Source organism: Anguilla rostrata, chromosome 13 (assembly GCF_018555375.3).
Source record: "Anguilla rostrata isolate EN2019 chromosome 13, ASM1855537v3, whole genome shotgun sequence".
NCBI classification, from domain to species: Eukaryota; Metazoa; Chordata; class Actinopteri; order Anguilliformes; family Anguillidae; genus Anguilla; species Anguilla rostrata.
In genome coordinates this window covers 11637507-11660532 of record NC_057945.1, presented here as the reverse complement: position 1 = coordinate 11660532, position 23026 = coordinate 11637507, and the positions used below count along the sequence as shown (strand labels likewise).

The following is a 23026-nucleotide window of genomic DNA, read 5'->3' as shown; positions in this document are numbered from 1 at the left end:
TTTGTTTATGCCCCCTGTACTAGTTTTACACAAAAATGAAGCTTTCATTTTCCAGTTGATTTTACTGCAGGAATGAAAAACTCCTGCATCACCAGGATCACAGCATTATCAAGTAAGACCCTCACACTTATTTCAGTTTTTATTGTAAGCAATTACTTGTATTACAGTGGCTGAAATGTTTTACATGTGGTATAATCTCATGACATTGCAAATTGTATATGTTTTAGCAACTCTGCTTCTACTTTGACAGCTGTTAAGTTCTTCCATGTTAATTATAAAGGACTCACTAATCTTCTGTGAAAATTCATAATTATTGTGTCACCTGTCAGATTTTATGCTTTTCTATAACGCAGTACCAATCTTGATCTTTCCACCAGAAATTATCTGTAAATGTATGTCTATTAAACATCAAATGGAGCAAATACACCAAATCTCTTAGTTTAGTTATTAATTCACATGGCTTCTCCTATCATTGTTATGCAGACAACACTCAACTCTTCTCTTTCCCCCCTCTGCCTCACAGGTTGATGATAAAATATCTTCCTGCCTGGCTGACATCTCTACCTGGATGGCCACCCACCACCTGAAGCTCAACCTCAACAAAACTGAGCTGCTGTTCTTCCCATACATGACCTCCCTACTACGTGAACTGTCAATCACGGATGCTGCCAGGTTCAAAGTCCTGACCCTCGCCTACACTGCAGCAAACGGGACGGCCCCTATCTACTTGCAGGACATGATTCGATTCTATACGCCTGCTTGACCACTCCGCTCTGCAGCAGCAGGGAGCCTTGCACCCTCTCCCACCCGAGTAAAGGAATCATGGAGCTTCTCCACCCTAGTTCCCCAGTGGTGGAACGAACTCCCTGTCCCTCTTCGAACCTTTCCCTCACTACCCATCTTCCGCCGTGGTCTTCAGACTATACCTGGACTAACTGCCACCACTCTGTAAATTTACACTTTAAATACCCCCTTTCATGACATGTTACATGTACCCCCATTCCAGCACTTTTTGTAATTTGTCCTAATTTTGTAGCTTGTTCTTCTCCCTAGTTTGCCTTGGCATAAGTTAGGTCAGAATAGTGTTCACTGTTGAACTGAACTGAGTTCCTGGCTAGAAATAGCTGTACGAAATGAGTATTGTACCTTATTGAACCTGTGTTTTGTAGTTGTCCAATGACCATGATATGCACTTTTGTACGTTGCTTTGGATAAGTGTCTGCTGAATAAATGTAATGTAATTGAAAGCAATTGAGTTCTTAAACACTGACTTGAAATAAAAAAAAAATAAAATAAAAAAAAAAACAAACATTCTAAAAACCTACTATTAAAAGGGTTAATATGGTCACCTCAAAAGCCACTGAGTGAGAAACCCCATTAAACCATTTAGCAAATATAAACACACATGCGTTTGCACAAATGTGGAAACAATATTATATTCAAATTAGATATGCATGGCTGTGGCAGGATTGTCCCTCTCTTGCCATGCTCCAGTGACCTGCTCATTTGGGCACCTGTGGACTATCTGTGCCAACGATATGAGGTGAGCCTTGACCGCTTGAGTTTGACTGCACATACACACAGTGTCATGAGCTGTTGAAGCTTTAGCTGATTTTCAACCAGGACACTGCTTTTATGACCTTGTACCTTTTATTAAGAGTTATAATCCACATTTCTTCCATGAATATCTCCTGATGTATAAAAATGACAAAGTTACTGCGAAAAAAACAAAGAATGAAATGTTGCAGCACATTTACCACTAGAAGTTTGTGCAGCAAAAACTGTAAGACCTATGAATACGATACTTCACAAGTTTGCATTTTGGCTCATATCTCAAGAACAGTGTGGCCTAAAATTCTTTCTTCATGTCAATCTCTCAAGTCATGTGCATTTTGCTCCACTAGTCTTCTGCTCTGAAAATGTCAATTTTTTTACTTTTTCTCAATTTTCTCAACCTATTTTCAACAACTCGTCAGAAACCATTGGCCCAATCGTCCCAAAACATAGTCAGGATCATTATAGACTTCACTGATCTTAAGTTGTTCAAGAAATTTTGATACGTCAATCCGTTTCCAATATACGAGCCAATCAATTTTTATCAAAATGCTACTAGTACTGTAGACGTCTTGTATCTCTTCAACGCATTGTCTAATTTTCACGAAACTTCACATGTACGATCTTTAACACATTCTGTGGAAGATCCCCAAATTTCGTACAAAGAGACCACTAGGTTTGGCTATAACTAAAAATTGGGGGGGTTTTTTCAGTGACAAATTTTGGTACAGAAAAAGTTGGTACAGTAGCTCATGGTAACATTTTCTAACTTCTGTCAAAATATTGCTTTAATAACTTAAAATTTGATTGGCTGCTGGCATTAAGTTATCAAAGCAATCAAAAAGTACGACATCGCAATTGTTAGATGTTTGTTAATAGTTATCATTCATTACCTTTATTATTCATATTTTTCTTAAGAAATGTTTACGTTGCTTGGAGCCTTCCATTATTGTTAATACAGTAAGCTAAATGTAAACGCAAATTATCTGTGGGAGTCCTGCTCTTCATATAGCCTACATTAAAGTTATGTTTTGATTCATTTGTATATTCATGTGAAAATGAGTCCGTAAAAAGTGCAAAAACTCGCTTGTTGAAGGAATGACAGCATTCATAATTGGATCATTAATAATTTACTGCAGACACAGAAACAACCCTCACCAGTTGACAGCGTTATTTATTTCAGTGCGTCTTAAATTATGAATGAGCAAAGGCAGAGCAACCACAGTATTTCGACGATTAAATTACTCGTGAATCCAGTTGAAATACCCAGAGAATACACGGTTGCAGTGTATTTCGGATGCAATCCTGGTGATGTAGTTGGTTTTGCCGTGAAGTTATTTATCTGCTCCTCAAGATAAATTAGGCATACATCTGACACAATCTTTCACTGAAGAATATATAACATATCATATTGAATGCAACACGTCGCGCAATGTTTCAGGTATTGCCATATTTGAGCATCCTCACCACAAATTCAGCCCTGTGAAGATCTTTCATTTACAGTAGAAGCAATTCAGTAGGCTACGTTTTATTGCGAAGTCAAAAATTCTTCCATCAATACTTTTCACGCCAGAATTTGCTCACGCTCTAACCTTACTGCACACCAAAGGAATATGACTGAAGGCTGGATATCTTCTTAATCTCATCTAAATAGGATGCAACTGGGGAGGTGTCGTGGCCCCTCTATTGCAGACAACTCTCAGCCTATAAATGATTCCACGTCCGCTACGGGTGGTTCAATTCCTGGCCTTTGACTTTGGTGCCAAATATAGGCTACGGTATAAATTCATGATTTTCTCTTTTTACATCTGTTTTGCCAAGTGCAGGTGAGTGGGCATGCGGGTATAGTGTAATATTTCGCAAGCATGTGTATTATTTCACAAACTGTAGCCTGGCAGCCAGCCTCCCGTAAAGGAACTCCACGCTTTGAATCGCGTGGGACGGTATGCGCATTTCCTCGAGAACACTCCCAGTCTCTCGGTCCGTTCTTGTTTATTCGTCACCCGCATGGACGAGGTGATGAAAACGGGAAGCACAAGAATGGAAAATTATGAAGATTAAGAAGAGACTCCTCTACAGGAAAAGTGTAATTTTAAATGATTTTGCTAGAACACTTGTGTTTTCGCTACTGCTTTTTCGATGGGTAGATTTCGCCCGTTGTCACCCCGAAGAAGGCAGTTGCAAACATTTTGGTAATGTCTCCAGTTCCATTAAACACAAACATTTAGTTGGGAAAAGGAGTGTTTGACTTTGCCCTTATTCGTATTTATATTGTATCATAGCATTGATTAATATGTGCAATGCATGCACTTGAAAACAAGTTTTTATATGTAGGTATGAAAAGCATGGTTTAATTTTTCTTTGAAAGGGCTCGATTTCGTGAACAGGTAACATGTGATCAAGACTGTTTAGTGATATTTTGGGTTAAACACAATCCTTCCAATATCCAGCCCACTCTCCGGTTACAGGGCGTGGAATGAAGGCGAGCACGAATACCCAGTTGATGTCATCTCCTGCAAAACAGCCAGCTGACGTTTTTTTTTTTTTTCAAACAAAACAACAGGTTGAAGTCTGCCCAGGTATGAGTCAGAGTTCTCGCAGGTACACTGCGGCGGTGGGTCCTTCTTCTGAGAGTTCTTGCGTATAGGCCGTGAGAAAAGCTGACCAAGATTCAATACAGACGCATTAACGATTTAAGAGAGGAGTAAAGTAACAAATACAGCAGAAAGGAGCTGGAAACCAACAGTGGATTCGCTGTGGCAACTGACTGCGGCCTTTCGTTCTTGCAGATTACGCAATAAGGAGGGACATCTTGTAAGTACAGGCTGAATTAATTTCCTGTGGGTCTGAATGGCCTGTCCTTGTTAAACTTTCTCACTTGCGTATCTTTGTGGTCCTGTAACGGTGAGTCTTCCCGCTGCCTGTGAGTTCCGGTGGTGCGTGTTCATGTGAACAGTTTGAAAGCAGCTCATTTTATTGGCAACAGTGTTGTGTGACACACCCAGGACGTCTCATGCTGGATCCATTTGCAAAAACGCTTCAAACCTTTCTGAGTCTTAACAGCTAAATAGAACAACATGTATGCCAATGCCATTAACTTTCTGAAAAGAAAACCGAAAGTTTCATTTCCTTATTTATCAGACATAAATGTGTATAAACGGTCAGGAAAGAAAATGCACTGGACAGTGTCAGATATTAGGTGTTAATGACTGACAAATGACTATATCAGTATTAGCACAAGGCATATTTCCCTTCATCTAAAAATATTAATATTTCACTTGTATGGTTTTGCCAGAATTTAAAATAATCTGCCGTCCATAAATCTAATCTGATTGATTGTATAACCCCAGTAAAACTTTTGTACAGAAAGGAAACAAGCTGCCTTGCCACAGTTCATTATTTTGATATCATAGATATGTTCTCAGTGTAATTAGTCAAGGAAATTCAATATAAGGTAACAGTAAATATATATATATTAGTATATTGAGCTGTAGTTGCCCAGGGTTCTATAATTTGTTGAAATCCATGTTCATTATAAGATGAATCAAATCTTATAATGATTAGATTTTTTAATCAGCTGAGAAATTAAGACATCGAGTTTTCCTTGAAAACTCACTGTAGATGATATAACTATTCCTGCACACATCAGCTGGATGAATCAAATACACAATTGCACATAAGTACTGTTGTTTCCATGACAACATAAATAGGCGGGAATAAATACACTGTACTTCCTGCGTCTGTCACCCTCCGTTTTGCATTTTGCTCCCGTACTGCCCCCAGATCCTGAGGGGTTTCGCATGCTTCCTCATAGCACCTGTGACAGGTACACCTGTTTCAGAACCAGGATAAGCCTGTTCCATAGTAATAACATAGGGGAACAGTCTTCATGGCGGTAGCCACCCTGCTCCCTCCCTCCCCAAATATGACTTTGTGTCCACTTTTCATGTTTGGGACAGTAGTCAAATGCCTAGATAGGCCCTCATTGTATCCAGTAATTAGTTCAGCTGAGTTCATCTTTCTCACCTGAACTCCCCTGGGTGTGGCAGCACTGCTGTGGTAAAACCATTTCATGTCTGTTTTTTTAATTTAATAATAATTCTAATTTTTTTCTCTCCATGTCCTTCTAATGTGTGATCTCTTTGCACTACCTGTTAAAATTTTTTAAAAAGTTTTGATACTCTGTGTTCTTTATCATATGCTACTTTTTTGTTTAACAAATTGAACATCTGAGTTGAATATCCTATGCTTCTTAAATATTGGTGTCCACAGTTAAGCTTTTGTTGACACATCATTAAATAATATGTAATGAGCTTGATAATAAGGTTAATCTTTAGTAGATGCAGTCGTAATGTTTAGAATTGTGATTTTATGCCTTATAAATGTGTTCATAGTAGTGCTGTTCTGAGTGCCAAATCGTAGACAGAAATGCTGAAGCTAAGTTAGCTGGCTTTGGCTAGCTTCTGCACCCTCAGATCCCCGTGGAGCTGAGTGAATTTGGGCTTCTCTGTTTCGTGCAGGCTAGCTCGGCGCACCTCTCGCAGGCAGTGTGATGGCAGACGGCCCCGATATGAGCACCATGTTGTCCGACAGCAACCACATGGGGAAGGACCTGAGCCCGGTGGACTTCATTCAGCTGCAGCAGTACATGGACTGTAAGCCCCGCTAGATTCCCCCGCCTTTCCGCCCGAGCCTGCGCCCGCCCTGACAACTGCAAAGAGCTTCTAAAGGGTTAAGCACGTGCATTCATTTTTTTCTTAAGTTTTTCATTTAAAAAAAAAAAAAATTCACCACAGCAAACCACTGGAATAAAGAACTGAAGAGAAGACAAATGCAGGCTAAACATGTTGCTCACTGACATCTTGTGAAAGGCGTTGATCCTTTTTTTTTCTGTTTGGTATTATTTACCAGGTGCATAATAGCCTGGTAGTTAATGTGCTGATACTGGTGTCCGGTTTTGTCTTAGCCTGTGTGAAGGTGCTCTGCCTTCTTGTGAAAGACAAATAGTGCCATATTTATCAAGGATTTGCAGGGCTTTCTTATAGACACTAAAAGGACAAATAGCATTTTTCCATATTTAGTAAGGTGCCGCACTGGAGATTTGTGCTGGTAAAATGAGAAAATGCGGCATCCCTAAAATTTGTTTGTTTGGGTTAAAGCATAATTATTTTAGGGTGTTCTGTTGTTAGACCACAAATATTTGACAGGAGAGATTGGAAATTTTTGCATATGACCTGCTACAGCTGATTTATCATGGCCCCTTACCACAAAGGTAATTGTGTCTGTTTTTTAACGCCTGCAAAAAAAAAAAAAAAGTTAACTTCTTTCTAGCACAAGATCGGCATGGCCATTCATTAAAGGAGACATCATCAGCATATTAGTGCAGGGGAGGGTCACCATAAATGCAACCGTTTTCAGGTTTTGCTCATTTATTAAGAAAATATTTAGCTACCATGCACTATGTTAACTTCAAACACCTTTGGCATGTCAGTAGTCATTAGCCGTTTCAATTACATTCATGTCAATTTACAATTCATTGTAAATTTCTATGTCTTGTCTGTGTCTGGTAACCCCCTTCTCTTGTCTTTCTTACTTTTCTGTAAACGGAAGTTTCCTCTTGGGTACTTGATGGTGTTAAAGGTTCATCACATAGAGGGGTGGTAATGAACCCTTCACAGAGAGGGAATGTCAGACATGTAATTCACCAGTTGGCCATTCTCAACCGTAGGAAGCTTCAAAGTGCTCGGCCAGCATAGCCTGGAGATAAAACAGGCCAGGAACTGGGGGGTTACTGTCTGTGGTGTGAATGTGTGTGTGTGTCAGAGGGGGTGTCCATGCCCCTACCCTCTCCTCTTTTAAACTACATAAAATAGTGAGGAATGAGGCAGTTTAATTTATTTGGCTGCGTAAACAGAGATAGTCTTTGTCAGTCAGTCTTTAATGTGTCGGTATCTGCGACCGCAGCAGAGCCGCAATACACCAAAGGTCTTTGCGCTACAACTATTTCCGTAGTTTAATCTGGTCCTGAGTCATTTATTGTTTGACTTGGCTTGGTGTGCGTTTGCAACGTTTATTTAATGGCAGGATCATTTCCCAGTTGCCGTGTGGACAAAAAGCAGTTTACCATCTGACCCTTTCTTCCTCTCCCCCTCGAGCGATTCCTGCGAAATTCCTGGTGGCTGTTTGCTTTTCCTGTTGTCATGGCTTAGTTGGAATTATGGGCTAGTGGAGCACACCCCATACCTGTACAGCACAGAGGGTTTGGCACTTTTCAGGGTTTCCCACATAAATTACCATAATGGCAACGCACTCAGTCCTTACAGACTTTAATTTCTGTGCTCTCTGATTTCTTGTAAATGCACAGAATTTGGGTGCACGCTTGCTTAACCAATACCCCAAGAAGAATACTCCAAATTTAGACGGTTTCACATTTATTCCTTATCATCTCCTTGTTCCTTAATTTTCCTGCCCATAATTGAATCTGATATGCTCCCAATACAGTCCTTCCTGACTAGATACTATCACATTCAATGAATGACAACATCTGTAGTTAATAGTCAATATTAAATGAGTGCCAAAATGAATTTAACATTTTCAGTATGAATACTAAAGTGTATTTGTATTCTTGTACTCTTAAATGTGATGAGGACAACAGCATACCTTTTCACAACCTGAATTGTCTGATTTCTTTCCAGTATTTAAAAAATAGATTTACTATCGAGGCATTTTCCCAACAGAAAACTCCTTATAATAACTCCTTATTGTATAGTTTATTTGTTTCCATTTTGTCACTCAGTATCTTCCCCCCTTCTTATAACTTCTCTGTTCTCCATGCAGACCATAGCCTGAAAGTGAAGGATGTGATGAAGGAATTAGAAACTGATGGTAAATTGTCCCAGTATAGACAGGGCGAGGTAAGTCCTGAACCCTAACCCTGAACCACTTCCCCCTAAACCCTACAGTCTACCCTAACCCTGAACCACTTCCCCTAAACCCTACACTCAGCCCTAATGCTGAACCAAAGTGTAATGTTATACACAGAATTGTTTGTCATTGTTAAGCTCGCTGTACATCAGTGTGTGTAATGCAGCGGTGTTGTGTGCTCTCACGCTTATTGCTTTGTACCTGTTTGATTAGTCTATCAATCAGGAAGGCTTCCGGCTGTTTCTGAGCACCTACTTAGAGGTGGACGACTTCCCCAACGATCTCTGCGACCGCCTCTTCTGCTACTTCCAAAACTCAGAGCCTGAGGCCGACGTGGCCGACAGTCCGACACCAAGTGAGTCTCCTGGTTCTGCGGTAAGGTCCCAGGTCATTAGTCCTCATGGTCATTACAGAAATCAGCATCCACTTCAGCAGAAATCAGAATCCACTTCCCAAATTACTGTCTGAGTACTGGTGCTGGTTTACATGGCTTTGTGGGCCAGTGAACTGAGCCTTATAGCATGTGGCACATGCTACTTATCCAACAGGCCTTGCAATAAGAATAGGGACAATTCATGCTTAGAGAACTCATTTGTTATTAAGCAAATGTTCTACTTCCTAAGATTCATTTCGGCAACTTATTATTGTCCCTTGTAGAGGACTTAACCTCAAGAACCCATATGTTCTACTATACTGAGATAATACACTACAATGGACATTCAATAAAAATAAAATAGGTAATAATTTTAAAAAAGATGTATGAACAAAAAATGCTTGAGCGGAGAATGTGACATTCAGTTAAATAAATACATGTGAGTGTGTTGCCCGTTGTCTGTCTCTGGTCCTAACGGGTTTGTCAGTGTGTAGTTGAAGGTGCCTCTATGTTCGGTGTTTCATTCTCTTTCAGAAAGCGTGTTTCTGAAGGACGTGTCCTGCTACTTCTCACTCTTGGAAGACGGACTGCCTTCCAACAAGCTGGAATGTGAGTCCCGGTGCTCCTCTCGGCCAGTCCCAGCTCTCTTGTGGTCTACTTTGTTTTGCTGGAGGCTGTCAACTCTAGTTTACCTGTTCTTATGCTGTGTGTATGCAGTCTGAAGCCAACCCTGGCCCTGGATAGCTGCAGGGTGTGCTGGTATCATTTTAAATAAAGAAAACCGGTTAGGCGAGTTATCAATGTGTTATCCACTGCTGTAGTCAATGGGTTATGTCAGTCAAACATCTGTGTGTTCTCCCTGTCACTTACAGTTGTTTTCAAACTGTACGACAAAGATGGCAATGGGTTCCTCGACAGCTCGGTAAGTGTGGCAGGTATCCGGCAGTGAAGTAGCCTCCGCTCTGCAGCTTCACACTCAAACGCCATTGGTGGGCAGGCCTTACAGGGTTCTTGGTGTGGTTTGAATGTGTTGTCCCTGGGTTACAAGTTTTTTTTTTTTTAACCAAGATCCAAACTCAGAGCTTGGTGTCGACAGCTTGCATTATTTTTGTCGTTGTTCACTCAATTTCCTTTGGTTTGAGGGTGTGCCAGACTTGTAATGCTGTGCAAGTCATTCCAAAGAGCCGTGCTTTATTGCTTATGAAGTTTAAGGGCTAAAGGGTTTTGCGGTTAGATTTGATTGGAGCGTAAGTGCGTTGCTATGGGTTTGGGTACACTTAAACTCTGCGCTACTTTGTGCTTTGTAAACCCACGTAAATCAGCCTTTCAGCATAATGCCCGACCCAGAGCTATTAACAAAACCCTTCATGTGCAAAGCCGTTGAGAGCTTGGAAGGTCTCACCTGCCAGCCAGTGGTTTTGTTTTGTCAGGAAGTGGACCGCATTATCGCCCAGATGATGAGAGCTGCAGACTACCTGGGGTGGGACGTGACCGAGCTCAGACCGGTGAGGGGCACGATAGCACCCTTCCTGCACTACACGCTGTCTAATTTCACGCTTTACCCTAAAGGGGCTCAGTAAAACTGTCTAATTTCACTCTTTACCCTAAAGAGGCTCAGTAAAATTGTCTCATTTCTGGATTCCAACAAACTCTGTCTCTCCTGTGCCGGTTTTTTTGTAGATGGGTAGATAAACTTCAAATACATATCGTAATTGTGCTTTTCAGGGTGTTCTTCAGTGCTTGTAGTTTTGAGCAGTTTATATTTTATTACTGAAGCAGATCATGTTTATTACTATAGCAGTTCAGGTTTATTATTGAAGCAGTTCATGTAAAAAGCACCCTTTTCAAGCTCCCAGTGGCTGTCTTCTTTGACTGCCTGTAACTTCTCAAATGTGTTGTTATAACCACTCCAGCACACTTTTGCCCTCCCACACCAAGCATATATAAACAAAACATTGTTAAAAATATTTTGCTCTTATAAAATACATGGAGAAGGCATATATTAGAAATACATAACAAAGAAAACCTCATATTCAAGAGGACATAAAATTTGTGACAAATACATAACAATTAGTGCCATTTCATGATCCAAAAAGGAAATATATGTTAAATGTGAGAAAATATTTGGCAATTATTTATACAGACCAATAAATTATATGTTTTCAGGATGTTTCTGGATGCTCTTGTGTGGGGAGGGGTTGGTGTGTTTTATTGTACCTCAGCAAGGCTAAAATTCCTGCATAGTATGCCTTTAAAGATGTATTTTCCTTTCTATGAAATTAAATGTAAATGTATTTTTTTTAACAAAATATATAATTTGATATATTGGAAATATAATTATTCTGGTATGGCCTAAACTGACCGGTAAACACTGCGTGAGGAGTGGGGTGTGACGTGAGAGTGGGTGGGGCCAGCAGGGAGGAAAGGGCTGTGACCTTGTGATGTCATTGGTCAGGTTCTCCAGGAAATGATGACTGCCATTGATGCGGATAGCAGCGGTACGGTGTCCCTGCAGGAGTGGGTGGAGGGCGGCATGAACAACGTGCCCCTGCTGGTGCTGCTGGGACTGGCGGTGAGGCCCCCGGGCCCGCAGGCAATGCAGCAACATACAGTATTTTTACTCAAAACACTGACAATGCACTGTGGTCAATCACAGGGCACATTTGTGGCTGTAACTTGTGAAGATGTTGCCCCCTTAGGGTTGTTGGTTGGTGCATCCCACTAATTCACTTACTATAAGCGTAATGTAGTGTAGCGTAGCATAGTATAGGCACTGAATTCTGCCCCAGTTAGTGCTGATTGAGCCTGGCTGCTCCAGGGGGGTGGGACAAAATTGACTGTAGTGTCACCCAGGTAGTTGTCGGGCCACTCCAGATATGTGGCCTTGTGGGTAAATGAGGTTCAGAATCTAATTAAATGGCACTGTGGTTTAGCTGGACTCCTAAATGTAACATTCACGTATGGGGAAAAAGAAAGAACAAGTCGGAAACAGCATGCCCCGCCCCTTTTCCAGTAGTCCTCACTCATATTATGGTCACAGCTGATGATTGACGTCTCATGTGCCAAATTAAAGGGCAGCGAGAAATTTCAAGTGATGAATTCCACCTTGATGAATGGCACAGCAGAAGCCAGGGATCTACTCATGAGGTTTGACTGCAGCCTTCATCAATAAGCTATCACCTCGATAAAATGGATCCATATATACATGACTTTCATAAAGACTTTACAAGAATTTGTTCTGCTTCCCCAGCAGAACTGTCAAATTGCATGGTGTGGCCGTTTGGAGGTTTTTTTTGAGTCTGTTCAGGAAAAGTTTTGACGTTTCTCCTTCTCACCCTCCCTCCTTTGCTTCTTCTTCATCGCTTCATTTCTCAGATGATCCAGAAGGATGGACAGCATTTGTGGAGGATGAAGAATTTCAAGAAGCCTGCTTACTGCAACGTGTGTCAGAACATGCTCCTGGGGCTGCGCAAACAGGGCTTACACTGCAAATGTAAGCACCACCTCCATCCACAAGGAGTCTCCCTTCATATGTCTGTATGCACACTCTTACTTTATTTCCGTCATTTTTCCTAGGCTGCAAATACACTGTCCATGGACGCTGTGCCAACAAGAATCCCGCCCCTTGCGCTAGCACCTTTGTCAAGTCCAAAGAAGAAACAGGGGTGAGACTGTATAGCCGAAACACCGGCTGTGTTTAATAACCAATTCTTTAATGCTTTCCTAATCGTATTCTTTAGCTCTCATTGCTACAACCTCCGCTATCGATTCTGGAAAGCGCAGACAAGCGTGCGCTCTCTTCCAAAGCATTGTGATGTCAGCTTCTTATCAAACTGCAGTCTACAAGTTTGGCTCCACCAGCGGGGGCGCTGGAGAGCAGTAGAGCGCTGTCATCCAAGGCGCCTGAATACCCTCCCTCCTTTGCCGGTGTTAGCGCCATGTAAATGTCACTTTGCGGGGCTGTCGGCCATAGTCGCCATTGGTGTGGCCCAGATTTGATTCGTCCATCCATCTGTCTGTCTGCCTTATCCCCTCCCCCCGCCTCAGGTCGCTTTTCACGATTGGGTCTCTGGGGGCTGCAACAGCGGCAAGTGTGCCAGCTGCCAGAAGAAAATCAAGAGCTACAGGAGTCTGACGGGCAAACACTGCGTGTGGTGCCATGTCAAGGTGAAGGCTCGTTTACTCCCATCCATTGGGCAGAACCCCAAATCACTAGTGGGCCAACAGGGCTTTTATCGCTGTGATTATTAATTGGCTTAGAGCATTCTAGAATGTTCATATGCATGGGCTGAAGGAATCCTTTGCTCCAAGCTAAGCTTCTTTCAAAAGTTGGATTGAGCGACCTTAAACCATAGTAAAACTAACACCACCTTTTTGGTGAGAACTCCTGATTTGCGAATATTCAAATCTGCTGGCCATCCCTGGGTTAAATGAAGCTATAAAGCCTGGGATAAAGTGAGACAAAGAAAGCTAGTTTGAGATATGCTGGATGCTAGCCCAGTGCTAAAGATAGCTTGAGGTTAAGGATAGCCCAGGGCTATGACAGTCAAGTCTAAAAATCGAAAAAGAAAATAATGTATGAATATCTCTGCTGTCCCTATTCAGTAGTTACAGTCTTAGAAATACAGCTCAGAAAAACCACAAATGCCTGTGGCTGTCTTGAACTATGCTTTCTGGTTGTGTGACATTCATTTGTTTTAACCCTTTATGGTGTAAATGCCAGTTTATAGTTAGGCAATGTGTGATCGAACCAACATTCCACCAACATTACATTATCGCTCAACGTTGGTATTGAACGCTGTTGCTCATGAAATATATAAACACGTAACCAACTAAGAACATGTCACTAAAGTGGAGTCATTAATGGAATCTTTGCAGTCCACCCGGTCGGTAGCAGACAGGCACAGAAACATTGTAACTGTGTTTATCAAACTCTCAACAATTTGTGGTCTTCCATTTTATTATAAGGTTAGGCTAGTTGATGACTTTACACTTCACTAAAGATAATTACAGGAGATGATCACATTCTATAGTAATATTGTCATGACAAGAGAGCTAGCGATGGGTTCAAAGTTCAGTACAATTTAAGTCTCAGCGATGTGGGCGCAATGATGATAGCGACGATGACAAATCGTCCATCGCTCTAGTATAAACTAAATGTCTGTCAAACGTGGTAATCACCAGTGGCAACGATCATACTTTGCCTAATAGTAAACCTGCATTTAGATCACAAATATGTGCTTGCAATCTTTTTAAGTGAATATTCTAATGCTGATGTAACAATCATCACTGGTAATCGAAAACAATGGAGTGCTAGAACACTGGCTTAGAATTTTGAAAGAACATTCCAGAAAGCCTACTCTTCAAAGGGTTGATGGAATGCCCTGTGCCCTGACACATCTCTGCCTCCTTTCAGGTTCATGACAAGTGCGTGTCCCTGTTGCCCACTGAGTGTGACTGCGGGTGTAACCGGGACCACATCTTGCCCCCCTGGGCCATCTACCCCATAAAGGTGCTTCTTACTGTGAGGTTACACTGGGGCAGAAACCCTTCATTACACACAGAGTATTGTGATATCAGTTGGCATTTAACGAATATCAGTGGTTGTTGTCTTGTTTTATAAGGAAGTGGAGCACTTTTTACAGAACTTGTAGTCCTTAGGTTTTGTCTGCTCCATAATGTTTGTGTTCTCTGTTCTGCTCTCTCTGGCTGGTCCTGTCTGCCCCGTCTCTGTCCTCTAATGATCCCAAAGGAGGATCCCATGGCTGTGAAAGCTCACTGTCCCGGTGTCTCAGAAAGCAAGGACGTGCACAACTACACTGCTGATGGCCAGCTCCTGCAGGTAAGAGCACACGCAACACGTACACCTACATGCACAAGCAAACGCGCACTCACGCACACACATGCCCACACACACACACACACGCACGGACATATGCACACTCACAAACACACACACACACACACACACACGCGCACACATACACACACATGGTAAATGGACTGCATTTATATAGCGCTTTTATCCAAAGCGCTTTACAATTGATGCCTCTTATTCACCCATTCACACACACACTCTCACACCAATGGTGAAAGGCTGCCATGCAAGGTACCAGTCAACTCATTGGGAGCAATTAGGGGTTAGGTGTCTTGCTCCGGGACACGTCGACACACCCAGGGCGGGGGATCGAACCGGCAACCCTCCGACTGCCAGACAACCGCTCTTACCTCCTGAGCTATGTCGCCCCACATACACACACATACACACACACACACACATGTGCACACACACGCTGACACAAAATGTGTGAGGCATACTTTTTTCTGTCGGTTCTGGTAACAGTTATTTCCCGTCCCTGCAGATCAGCCCAATTCCAGACACACACCCCCTCCTGGTGTTCGTTAACCCCAAGAGTGGGGGCAAACAAGGCAAGAGGTGAGTGACAGGTCTGTGGGTGGAGCTGGCTGGGGTAGGTGGGGTTTGCTGTTGTCATGGGGCAGGACTAGGGGCAGTTAGGAGAAGGAGCCAGTGTCAACCAGAAGGGGAGGGGCAGGGGTGGGGTTAGGTCAGTCATGGAGCATCTCAATGGGGCTACTGAGTACCTTATCCTACTCAGACACTGTTCCACTGTGTGGATGGGCCCCACTCTCTGGTACTGTATTCAGACTGTGCCGATTGGCTGACAGCCCTACAGGCCCATTTTCCATAGGGTCACTCAAAGAGGGAGGGTTTTTAGTCTGCTGGTTTGCCGTATGTCCACCGGCGCCCCCTTCTGGTTCATCGGACACCTGCAGTCTGTCTGCACAAGCTGCACACAAAGGGTCTGAATGTACCTTGTCTTCGTACAGACATCAAAGGTTTCATCTTTCCCTCTTCATTCAGTGCCTCTGGTTTAACATTGCAGCCAGTTTTGTCATTCTCTTCACTGACATACAGCTCAGTTCCACACATCAATAATGGCAATAGGCTTCTTTCTGAAATCCACCGCCAGTTCTTTCGCCTCACTCACATTAAGCTGTAGGATGTTCAAGTCCTGGTGCCAGAACTCTGTATTTCCTGTGTTAATGAGTCAGTAGCTGGTCCTCCCGTCTATTGCTCTGCGTTTGACATGTTGGGCTCTGCCTTCCAGGGTTCTGCGCAAATTCCAGTACCTGCTGAACCCTCGACAGGTGTACAATCTCTCCAATGGAGGGCCTGGGCCTGGGTAAGGATTGCTCTTCTAGTGTGAAACCACACTGCAGGGGCTAATATGGAGGTACTCATCCTGATCTCAGCCAGTCATTACAGCATTAGCCTGCCCAGATAAGCACAGTCTTTAATATCAGGCATTTCTGATTAATATCGATCAGATACATTTCTGTATCGATCGATTCGGTATAGTCTTACACAGTGTGCATTGGCCTGCACCCGATCATAATTCCCGGTACTCTTTTAACACCCTGACTCTGTGCTGTTACTAGTTTATGGCCTGAGGTGGAAAATCCAGGTCCAGAAAGTAAAAGTCCTCCCCAGTATTTTGTTCCAGTCACCTGGATCTGCTAATTAGTGCATTTCTTCAGCCAGGAGGTAGGACTAATTAGTGAAATCAGCTGGCTGGGTGGGTGGGAGAAACACATGGCAGGACTTTTACCTTCTGAGACCGAGACATTCCACCTCTGATTATTGCCCATTTTTTAACCCAAATTCAAATTTTGTCTGCTGTAAAGTACTTACAATTTCTGTGTAAGCAGTCTCCCCCTGGTGGTGGCTATAGAAAATGCTATGCTGGTCATTCATTTATGTGGGCTGGATTTGGGCATACTGGAGTGTCATATTATATTATTCCCTGTTATAAGAGAATACTCATGGAACCAATAGTGAATTCTCATTGAGGGACACGTTATGGAAGAAAATAATGCTTGGGCCTGTGTCCCTAAGGTTCAGTGCAAACTTTTTGGAGTGTTGGAACTCCCCTTTAATGTAAGAGCCGTATTAATCTCTGTGTGATCATTGTGCGTGTGTGTGTGTGTGTGCATGTGTGTGTGTGTGCGTGTGTGTCTGTCTGTGCATGTGTGTGTGTCTGTGTGTGTGCATGTGCATGTGCGCATGTCAGACTGAAATTCTTCAAGAACCTACAGCAATACAGGATCTTGGTGTGTGGAGGGGACGGCACTGTTGGTTGGATTCTGGATGCCATAGGTGAGAGACTCTTCCCCCCTCCTGTGAAATCCAGTGATGTTCGTGTAATCCTGTTACTCAAATCACAGCCCTCAGGGTCTAAGAACTGCTGGTTTTCCACCCTCCCTTTACCTGGAAGTCAGGTGTGAAGACAGTCTGGCCAATCAAATAGCACTAATTGAACAATTAGTTAATTACCTGGGGGGAAAGAAAACCAGGGCCAGATTTGGATTTGAGTATTTATTGTGTAAACCGTTCTTGTAATCTATGTGTCTACATGACTTGATAAACAGCCCATTCAACCAATCGTGGCCCATCATCTGTATCTAGGCTCCGCCTTTGGTATTTTGGTAACAACTACCCCTCCCTCCATTATTACTGTGTGAGACCTGCCTGTGTGTCCCTAACCCAACCACCCCTCCCTCCATTATTACTGTGTGAGACCTGCCTGTGTGTCCCTAACCCAACCACCCCTCCCTCCATTATTACTGTGTGAGACCTGCCTGTGTGTCTACCACCACCTCCCTACTATACTGGTGAGACCTCCGTTGTCCCTAACCCAACCACCCCTCCCTCCATTATTACTGTGTGAGACCTGCCTGTGTCCCCTGTCCCCCCTTCTCCCCAGACAAGGCGAAGCTGCGGGTGTCCCCCCCAGTGGCCGTGCTGCCCCTGGGCACCGGGAACGACCTGGCGCGGTCCCTGGGGTGGGGGGGAGGTGAGCCCCTGTTTCCTCTCTGCTTCCCCCTCACATTCAGCTTCACAAACTGCGCAGATATGAATAATGTCCGTTATAGAATTTATTTAGAAACAAGAGACCAGTTACTGCTCCTGGGTTTGTTTTATTCAAACACTACACATAATAATATACATATGCTAGGGGAATGATTGAAGCAACATATTGCTTAAAGTACACTGTCAAATTTACCTTTCAAAAACTGGAAAGAAAACAGAAATGAAAACTATAGGTCATATCAGCACAGTTGAAATGAACAAGAAAAAACCCACTCATTTATTTACCAGCCGTATAATCTTCATCATGCCACTCATCATCAGTAACTCAGTGACTAGCCCCTGGTATGGCTTTACCACAAAATACATGCATAAGTACAAAACAGAATTACGTTTCGGTTTTAGTAGGAGTACGTCACAAAGTTAATGTAGGTACATTCTGGAGAAACATACCATTAATTAATTTAAGTTTGTGTTTTAAAACAGCATTTTTAATGTGCTTCTTTTGGTGTGTGTGTGTGCGTGTGCGTATATGTGAATGTGCGCATGTGTGTGCGCCCATGGCTACATGCACGCCTTTGCTTACGTGTGTCTGACCTCCTCCTGTAGGCTACGAAGGAGAGGATCTGTCTCAGATCCTGAAGGAGATCGAGAGCAGCTTGCCGGTTCTGATGGATCGCTGGAGCGTGCAGGTGATCCCTGAGGACAGCCAGGTGATCGGGGATCCCGTTCCCTATGACATCATCAACAACTACTTCACCATCGGAATGGTAAGTTCATACCTTCGAAGCCTGACGTGAACCTGGAACCAGGTGAGAAGCAGACTGGCTGTGAGCCTGAGCCTGTCGAACTTTGACCTCCTGCAGGATGCCTCGATTGCCCACAGATTTCACACCATGAGAGAAAAGCACCCGCAGAAGTTCAATAGCAGGTAAACGCATCGTTCATTCAGGATTTTCTGTCGCGTTTTAAAGCCTCTGTTTGTCACATGGTCAAACATCCTCCTGAGACCCAGCAGAAAATAAAAATAAAAATACACAAACACAGATACACATACACACACGCACACAGTCACACACACGCACGCACACACACACACACACACATGCACACACACCGCACACAGTCACACACATGCGCGCGCACACACTCACGCAGATGTGCACGCACGCACACACACACGCACACACACGTGTGTTAGAATACGCTGTAACTCAAGGGAATGTTCCAGAATGAAGAACAAGCTGTGGTACTTTGAGCTGGCCACCTCTGAGACCCTCTCTGCCTCCTGCAAGAAGCTGAAGGAAAGCGTCAGCATCGAGGTGAGAACCCAGGCCCACTGACAGTCAGGTCTGTAGAGTGTGATCTTTCAGGGCCTGATTTACTAAGTCCCTTAGCACAAGCTCAACCAATAACACCACCAATGATTGGTGCAGAACAAACAACATGACCAGTCATTGGTCATGTTATTGGTTTTGCATGTGCTAAAAGCCTTTGTCAATCAGGCCTTTAGTGTTTATGTTGGGTGAGGTGCGATCATTCTCATTTCACGTGAGCAGTGCGACCCGATGACGCCCCATTTTCAAAATGTGCTGTTTTATGCGAGCATGCTTGTTGGTTTGAGTCCCCTGTCGGGATTTTAAAGGGCTGATAGTGTGTGTGGTTCTGCCCTCGGCCCAGTGCTGTGGGAAGCCGCTGGACCTGAGCAACCTCTCCCTGGAGACCATCGCCGTGCTCAACATTCACAACATCTACGGCGGCTCCAAACTGTGGGGCAAGAGGTCCCAGGGCAAGGCGGGGCAGAAGCTGCCAGAGCTCGTCACCGACCCCAGCGTTCTGAAAGAGAGCTTCCAAAGTAAGCACCAGGGCTGCACGTGTGTGTGTGTGTGTGTGTGTTTGTGTGTATGTGTGTGTGCATGGGGAGGGGGGAGCTTCTGGGTGGCACACCCAGCTAATGCACACAAACATTTTTATTTTTTATTTTTGCATTTTATGGATTTGGCAGATGCTCTTATCCAGAGCGAGTTACTGTACACAACTTACATTCTTTACCCACAATCCATTAACACAGCTGGGTGTTCACTGAAGCGGTTCAGGTTAAATACCTCACTCACTCACTCAAGGGAATCGGACCCTCACCCACAGAGGCGCGAGCACTAGTTCCCTGCACTGCACTGCCACCAGTGACGTGATGTACTGTTGCGCGTGATGCAGTGATGTGCCCTGCCATCCAGCATGTACTCCCTGACCGTGTCAATGCTGACTGTAACAGTGAGCCTCACTGATGAGATGTGATTGGCCTCAGCGTTGCCCAGGGCGTGCTTCTGTCCGCAGGGAATTCCCTCAGGTGCTATAGCGGCACCCTGTGTTCTGCTTGTCCCAATGTGCCAGCTGGCTGTGCACGTTCCAGATCGTGCACGTGTTTCAGAGTGTGCACGTGTCAGAGTGGCCATCCTTAGCTGACAGAAGGTGGAACTGGGGTTCACTTACAATTCAACATTTAAATTAGGGAACGGTTAATGAAACATGAAATTGCTTGTATAAAGATGTGCGTTTGTGTGCGTGCACGTGTGTGAACCTGAGCCTATGTTTGTGTGTGCCTGTGTAAGTGCTTGTATGTGCCTACATATTTGTGTTTGCCTGGATGTGTGTGTGTGTGGGTGTGGATGTGCGTGTGTGTGTATATGTGTGTGTGTGGGTGTGTCATTGTGTGCTTGTGTATAATCTGGGTGTACCATAGCTTGTGTGGTGTGTTCTGCCCCTTCCACAGACCTGAGTGACAAACGGTTGGAGGTGGTGGGGCTGGAGGGGGCGATGGAGATGGGACAGATCTACACTGGACTGAAGAGCGCCGCACAGAAATTGGCCATAACCTCACAGATCACAATCAGGTAGAGGAGAGCGACCCTCTAAACACAGCGCACACACACACGCACGCACGCACACACGCACGCACACACACACATGTACAGGCATGAAGGCCACACTCCGCACGCTTCTACAGTTCCCTTCCTGGCCCACGGCCTCATATCTCCTAATGCGTCGGCTCCCTCTTATTCACTCCCTGTCATCCTGAGTTAGCTAATTACAGACGAGCGTGAAATTTGATTTTAAGGCCGAATTAGCGGAGCGCATCTTCGCAGCGAGCCGCGCAAATTACACGCTGCCTCGAGCTGCTCCGGGGACGCTCTGTCAGGACGGGGGGGGCCGGGCGACTCCTCAGCAACTCCCCAACTCTCAGGAACCCACCGCATCGCAGCCGGCCACAGCGGTTACCTCAGAAGCTGACTGTGAGTGGCGTCGGAGGAGAGGCGAGGTGCAGACAATGTGTTTGTAAAACTCCTTTGCTGCTTTGCTCTTTCCCTCCCTCCCTCCCTCCCTCCATCTCGCTCTCCCCCTCTGTCTCCCCCTCTCTCAGGACGAATAAAGCACTGCCCATGCAGATCGATGGAGAGCCCTGGATGCAGCCCCCCTGCACCGTGAGTGTTGGGCTCAGCCATTACTCTGCGCCGCACCTACACCCATGCACACAGGCAGGCCCGGGATTACATCACACATTAATGCCCCCGTGCATTGTTCACCAATGAAAAGGGAATGCCACCCGCTGGCTGGTCGGGGAAAACCGTCAGCCGGGTCTGGGCCTGTTGGCCTGTTGTAAATCAGGGGCACGTGCTCGCGTTCTGTGGTGTTCTCCGTGGCTCCGGATAAGAGCGCACGCTGAATGACTGTGATGCGATGCTGTTCCCCGCGCTGGTTCCCCGCAGGCTGAGGACGAGGGCCGCCGGCTGGGGGACCCCAGTGCGGCGCGTTTTGGGGCGATGCGCTCGCTCGAGGGCGGCGATGCGCCCTTAAGCCTAGTTCAGACCAAAGATTTGCGACGCAACAAAACCGTTTTGAGTGTTCCTGAGAGGAGTTGCAGCGGTGTGAACCGCTCGCCTCAGAGCATCTGATGCCGGCGCTCGCCACTGCAGCCGATTCAAGTTGTCCAATCGCAGTTGGCCAGTTTTAGAATGTTGCAAGGAATCGCCAGTTGCAGCTGTTCGTGTCGCGAATCTTTGGTCTGAACTGGGCATTAGACCCAAGTCACATGACAAAATCCAGGGCCAGCTGGCTGTGGCTAGCAGTCCCTCTGGATGAGAAATGCAATGCCATGAAATGCATGTGCTATTTTTTTAGTACTGGCTGCACTGTTCTAAGTAGACATGGGCAGTGATTAAACCAGGTTAAGGAATGTAAACCCAATGTCCCACTTCCCTCATTCATTAATACAGTATTAATTATTCTAAATTGATTAGCTTTGTCTTTGTCATTTCACCAATGACGGTGTTTCTCGAATTGCCTTGTATTGCCCCTCCAGATACATATCACACACAGGAACCAAGCTGTTATGCTCGCAGCCCCCCAGACAAGATCCTAGCCTCGTCAGCCACGAGTAAACTCTGCCCCACATCGGAGACCCAAAGATTGACCAAGACTGAAGTACGCGAATGTGAGAGAAGCTGTTCATCAACCAGACTTTTTCAATGGGGGGGTAGGGGGGCATTCTGGGAGATGTTGGCAGTCATGATAAAACAAGTGTTAAGTAGTGGATGAGAGAATCTTGTATTTACTTTGCAAAGTTGCAGTTGTGGGATAAACTGAGTACTGTAGGTACAGCCATTTCTGACGGCACTTCAGAGCCTTGTAACCCTCAGTGTCGGAGATTTGCGCGTGTGCTGGCGTGTTCCGTTTTGCAGTCTGAATAGACTTTAAGGCTAATGAAAAGCCCTGTGTTTTGTCAGCATTTGCTTCAGTTTCAAAGCTGAAGCTGATTTCAGACTTTTATTTGTGCTTCTGCTAGACTCGGCCTGTTCTAAGGGAGGGGATGTTCAATGCTTCTACAGAAATCTATTATTTCAGCTTTCACACTATGTTATGATCTCCAAATGCTTTGCAGATATATTTGTCTATACACTTTTTCAAATAATCACTAATATAGTCATTTCTGTATTAAGTATTCAGGGTTTTTTTTATTCGTGAAAGGACTGTGGTTACTTGAGTTAGCACCCAAGAGCAACATATGCTTTAAAGTCATGTTAACACATTTTCAAAACTGTATGTTCCTGAGTGTTTTTCTAAATAAAATATGGTGAATCCTTCACTGAAACATTTTTGTCCAATTTTTTAACTTGATTATTTTTGTCATAGATCTGTGTACATGCTTTTTTTAAAGTGTATTTTCTTGCTTTTAAACATGAACTTTAAAAGCAAAATACCCTTACACCAGCCATTGTAAAGTCTACAGG

General features: G+C 44.3%; 1 protein-coding gene across 3 annotated transcripts; it reads left to right on the top strand.

Annotated features, from left to right (window-relative positions):
- The first annotated feature begins 3274 nt into the window (after nt 1-3274).
- On the top strand, nt 3275-22887 carry dgkab (diacylglycerol kinase, alpha b). 3 transcript variants are annotated; one of them, XM_064305342.1, is made up of 24 exons: nt 3275-3380; nt 6075-6209; nt 8392-8468; nt 8692-8833; nt 9386-9460; nt 9724-9773; nt 10282-10356; nt 11307-11423; nt 12227-12344; nt 12428-12516; nt 12899-13018; nt 14268-14363; nt 14604-14693; nt 15214-15287; nt 15982-16056; nt 16945-17030; nt 17638-17727; nt 18351-18511; nt 18608-18672; nt 18973-19063; nt 19422-19596; nt 20512-20632; nt 21160-21220; nt 22099-22887. In XM_064305342.1, exons 2-24 carry the CDS (start codon nt 6107-6109, stop codon nt 22156-22158), a joined length of 2211 nt encoding a protein of 736 aa, XP_064161412.1. In that variant the 5' UTR covers nt 3275-3380; nt 6075-6106; the 3' UTR covers nt 22159-22887. The 3 variants fall into 3 exon arrangements, with proteins under 3 accessions (XP_064161412.1, XP_064161413.1, XP_064161411.1); XM_064305343.1 differs by lacking the exon at nt 3275-3380 and adding an exon at nt 4007-4133; XM_064305341.1 differs by lacking the exon at nt 3275-3380 and adding an exon at nt 4012-4368.
- Nucleotides 22888-23026: the final 139 nt, after the last annotated feature.